Raw genomic sequence first — 5,074 nt, forward strand, 5'->3', positions numbered from 1 at the left:
GTTCAGACCACTGCTCGCTCAGCACAAGGTATCGCTGCCATTGCTTTGAATTATGCGAGAGCAGCAAAGCCAGCAAGCAAGATTCGGAGACACGGCTGGGAGCGACCTGCTGATGGTTTCGTAAAGCTGAATGTTGATGCGGCGTTCTCTGTTGATCAGGGAAGAGGAGCGACTGGAGCTGTCATCCGCGACGATCAAGGCAGATTCATATCGGCGAGCGCATGTGCTATTAGTTATGTAGCGGATGCCCCTACAGCCGAAGCTCGCTCTATCCGGGACGGATTGATCCTAGCAAGCAACTCAGGATGCAACAATATCATTGTAAATTCAGACTGCATGGAAGTAATTCAGACCATGCAGGATGATGGCAATTCGACTGGTGTGGCAGCTGCTATTTATGAGGAGTGTAACTTTTTAGCTAGAAATTTTTCTAGTATTTCTTTTGTTCATTGTCCCATGGAAAGTAATAAGATAGCTCATTTGCTAGCTAGTCAAGCGGAGGAACCTGTCACCACTTCGTGGTATGTGGATCCGCCTATTTTCATTCTAGATGCTTTAGCAAATGATGTAAACTTATTTGAAGAGCAATAAAATGCCAGAAGGCTTTCCCTCAAAAAAAAAATCATGTGCGTCCACGTGGGGGTTAGGAATTACATCGTGCTAGTATGTTTATTCATCGGTAACATGCACGGGAATAGATTGGAAGTTTTTCCGCAAAAAAAACAAAACATGCACAGGAATGAAATCGATGGAGGGCGAGATCACATCAGCGAAATCAATCGACAGAATCGCGCACGAGCGTTTTTCTGCATTATCATTTACTCTGGTCAACGGCATGTGCTGATTAAATAAGAATAGTGCACCGCACAAGCAAAGCTTAATGTCAATGATTTGTTGCAGGCAGCTAGTTAGACGACCTTAACCCACCCTCCAATTAAGCAATGGATATCTACGTATACATATGTGTGTAGGCGATGCTACTATTGTGCTCTTAATTTGGAAAACGTGGTGACGCGGTGCATGCATGAGCACGAACATGGTGCAACATTATTGTGCACATGTCAATGTCAGGTGCGGACCGTCGATATATATGCTACAGCAGTTGAGTTCAATGATAGATCGATGAACAAACCTTGTTCAATTATGCATGTATCCTGAGTAATGCATTGCACTGTAGCAAAAGAGGGTGAAATAATCAGGAACGCCGACACGTAAATAAAGACAATCGGTACACTACAGTAATGACTTCGACGCGAAGCATTCGTTCGAAAGATCGTCGCGGATGCCCTTTTGTGGAGTTTAAAAAGAAATTGTTTTGCCTAATGGATCTGTTGAGTGATTTAGTACAAAATTAGCTCAAAAAGTACTTAACATGAGGTCTCAATTATTTAAATGCAGTTTTGGTTTGCGGTACAGCAGTATCGGCAAACCAAAAAAACCAGTAGTATCTCGCAAGGAAAAAGAAAGAGACAGGTCAAGAAAGCCAGGAAGAAAGAGAGACGCAGTGAGCATCAAAAGTAGAAAAGAAGTTTGATCCAAAGCAAACTCATTTGTTGCTCCAACTCAATCTGCAAGTCTATCTTAGAAGTTATGGGCAATACTTCTTAAATATGTTTCGGCCGTCACCCAACCCTAATGGCTGCTCGGATCGGCTATATGCAAGTCGCCTGAAAGTTTATTTAGGGTTGATTTTTTTGGGTCATTAGATTAAGATTATATGGCCATTCTTCTTTCTTCTTCCTCTAGCTTTTCTTCCACCTCCAAACGGTTTCTCCTCTCACAAAATCAAATTACCCAAATTAAAAATCCAGTCAACTTACATATAGCTATTGTGATTAAGTACTGAAATCAAGGTGGTCAACTAAAACTATGACATGTATTTTGGAATGGAGTAAGTAACCACATGCAGTTATGTTTTGTGCTAAACCAAAAATCAGTATGTCACCCTCACCCAAAAAAAATCAAGTGTTGAAACTATATCAAATATGTGTATTCGGAGGGTTCGATATTTTAGTCAAACACATATGTAACCTGAACCTATTCTATAAAGGTGTCCATCATTTTGGATTCCAACTCTACGAACCGAGTTGCCCGACGCCCTTTCTAATTTGAATTGGGATGGTTGTATATGGACGAATTTGTAGAAATAATCAAGAATGTTTGGGAGAGGCCCACCGTTGGTAGTACACCTATTCAGAGAGAGATCTTTAAAATAAGAGTCATGAGACAACACCTCTCTGCATGGGTGAAATACAGCAACGAGATTTATAAAATAAGAAACGGCGGCTCTATCACATCATTGATGACCTCGAGAAAATTGCAGAGATGCGCACATTATCTCAACAATAGATGAAATTGAATAATCAAATAAATGAGAAGATTGCACGTCTTCTATGAGAAGAGGAGATCAAATACTACCAGATCCAAAACCGATTCCATTTTGATGGGGGGTAGTAATACAAGATGCATCCAATTGGTCTTCAACAGGATGAGGGGCAGATCGAAGGTCATGAGGAGCTGAAAAAGTATATCACCAAATATTACAAAATCTATGTTCGAAGCGTCGGCTGAAGGGAATTTCACCCTGGACAAGACCCTAACATATGACATTCCACAACTCACGGCAGAAGAAAACGATATCCTCACTGCATCTTTCTCAGAAGAGGAGGTGAGAGCTGCGGTATTTCAAATGGAACATAACAAAGCTCCAGGTTGGGATGGTTTCTCAGCAGAACTATATCAGAGTTTTTGGGATATCATCGAGAATGACCTTATGGAGTTGTTCAACTGTGTACATGTAGAACGACTTGGCCTATTTAGACTTAATTTCCACGATATTGTCTTGTTGCCGATGATTAAAGAGGCCGAACGGATCCAACAGTTTAGACCCACATGCTTCCTTAATGTCATCTTCAAGATTGTCACCAAAATGGTGAGAGGGGCGAGGACGATAGCATGCCTTCGGCTCGCTTTAGTGTTTATATAGTCATCACTAGGTGGTTTATGAACCTGGATGTAATGCTGTTCCTTGTCCCATAAGAGTCTATTTAAGCAAAAAAAAAAGGCAAATTCTTCACCTTGTGATGATTTAATTTGCGGATCATGAAAGCATATATGACCCAAAGGAGGATCGATCTCCACATGCTGGCAAAAGGCTCCACGTTTCTTTTCAGAAGAAAAAACTGAGAACTATTCGGACCCCCTACGTGGCTTCCTGCCGTCGGGACCCACCTGCGTCGGCGGCCCACGTGTCGGTGGCACGGGAGAACCATTTTCTGGTGTAGCCGGTGGTCGCCGGAGTGGGGGCGAATAAATCTGATGGCCATAATAACGCCCAGAGATGCAGAGCTGAGGTGAGTTGACACCCACCGCCCGCTCCCCGGCAACAAACTCCCCTCGTGCCCTGCTTTTTATACGGCGCGCCGCCGTGCTGGGGCTCCGTCTTGCACAGTACGTCGCCGGCAATGGCGGCGGCGACGGCGTGGGTGCGCTCGCTCAGCTGCAAGTACTCCACCGCCGTCGCCGACGACGCGTACAGCCCGCTGCTGCCCCCGCCCAAGAAGCACCCGCCGGCGCCGACGGTCAAGGGTGCTGCCTCCGTCGCGTTGCGGCCGCCGGAGAGGGGCCGGGAGAGCCGGAGGTCCAGGTCCATGTCCTGCGAGCGGGACCGGCCTGCTGCTGCTACTGCTAGGAAGACCAAGAAGAAGAAGGAGGCGGACGCCACGTCCGAGCTCGCGAGGAAGGAGAAGCCCAGGCAGCGGCAGGCGCAGCTCGCGGCGTCGCTGGAGCGGCCTAGCTCGGCGCTCCTGGAGATGACGGAGCTGCCGGAGGGCCACCCGTCGCGGCGCGTGGTGGAGCTCATCTTCGCGTCGGGGTGGGCGCGCGCGGCCGACGGAGCCGCGGAGGTGGATGCGCTGTTCCGGGTGCACGGCACGGCGCGCGCGGCGGCGCGCTTCGAAGCCGCGCGCGCCGCGGCCCGGGCGCGGGGCGAGGCCGCGGGCGAGGCGCGCTGCGCCGCCGACGGCAACGAGGTGATGCGGTTCCAGTGCCGCCCCGCCGCGGAGGCCGGGGGCGGCAGCGAGGTGATCTGCGCCGCCGTGGCCACGTGCCACAAAGCCGGCGCGGCCAGGGCCGTGCGCACGTTCTCCGGCAGCGGCGCGGCGGACGCGGGCGCCGGGGGAGAAGGCCGCGAGGGCCGCAGGGGCATGCTGGTGTGCCGCGTCATCGCCGGCCGCGTCCGTCGCGCCTCCGCCGACGAGCACCCCGGCGAGTACGACTCGGTGGAGGCGGAGGATGGCGAGCTGGTGGTGCTGGACCGGCGCGCCGTGCTCCCCTGCTTCCTCGTGGTGTACACGGTCAAGCCTCCCCCGGAGCTCTCCACCTCCTCCAGCGGCCGCTCCCGCTGACCCGACCGACGCCGGCCATGCACGGATCCCTGCGCCGATCACCACCACTCCACTCGCTAATCCGCTAACTGTTAGCTAGATAGGCTTGGATCGATGTTCCTTCCCCCATTGATCGACGCAAGGTGTGCATGCGAGACTGTAAAAAAACTCGATTGTTTTTCACCCCCACGATTGTTGACCGAAATTGTACCATACTAGTACTACGTACATCAAAAATGCAGCTACTTGTTGAGTTCACTACCTCGTCTCTTACTCTGAGAGTTTCAGTGCCCAACTGCACGTCCGTCCATCCATTGTTTTTACCACTGCTGCTACGATTGTTGACCGAAACCCGTACAACAAATGCAGTTCATCTCTTGCTTTCAATCAGACCCCAATCCGCCATTGCTTTCCGCGCACGCACGACACAGCACGAGTGCACGACCGCAAGCCGTTCCGTTCCGTTCTGGCGTCGCCATCAGTCAGTCAATCAGCGCCCACTCAGCACAGCAATTCAGTAGATTCAGCACAGAAATCCAGCAGATTCAGCACAGGAATTCGGTTGAGAGATTTGCTGTCGTCGTAGGTAGTGTAGTAGTAGTACGACTACCAATCTACGGAGCTGACGCACGCCGCTTGTCACCGCGCGCTCGTCTTCTTCCTCGGCGAGATTTCGGATTTGGCAACGC

At 50.3% G+C, this 5,074-nt stretch overlaps 1 protein-coding gene across 1 annotated transcript; it reads left to right on the top strand.

Annotated features, from left to right (window-relative positions):
• Positions 1-3,195: 3,195 nt before the first annotated feature.
• LOC123089674 (uncharacterized) lies at positions 3,196-4,637 on the top strand. Its single transcript, XM_044511292.1, has one exon. The coding sequence runs from the start codon at positions 3,465-3,467 to the stop codon at positions 4,404-4,406; it is 942 nt and encodes a 313-aa protein (XP_044367227.1). The 5' UTR covers positions 3,196-3,464; the 3' UTR covers positions 4,407-4,637.
• Positions 4,638-5,074: the final 437 nt, after the last annotated feature.

This window comes from Triticum aestivum, chromosome 4B (genome assembly GCF_018294505.1).
Source record: "Triticum aestivum cultivar Chinese Spring chromosome 4B, IWGSC CS RefSeq v2.1, whole genome shotgun sequence".
Classification (NCBI taxonomy): Eukaryota; Viridiplantae; Streptophyta; class Magnoliopsida; order Poales; family Poaceae; genus Triticum; species Triticum aestivum.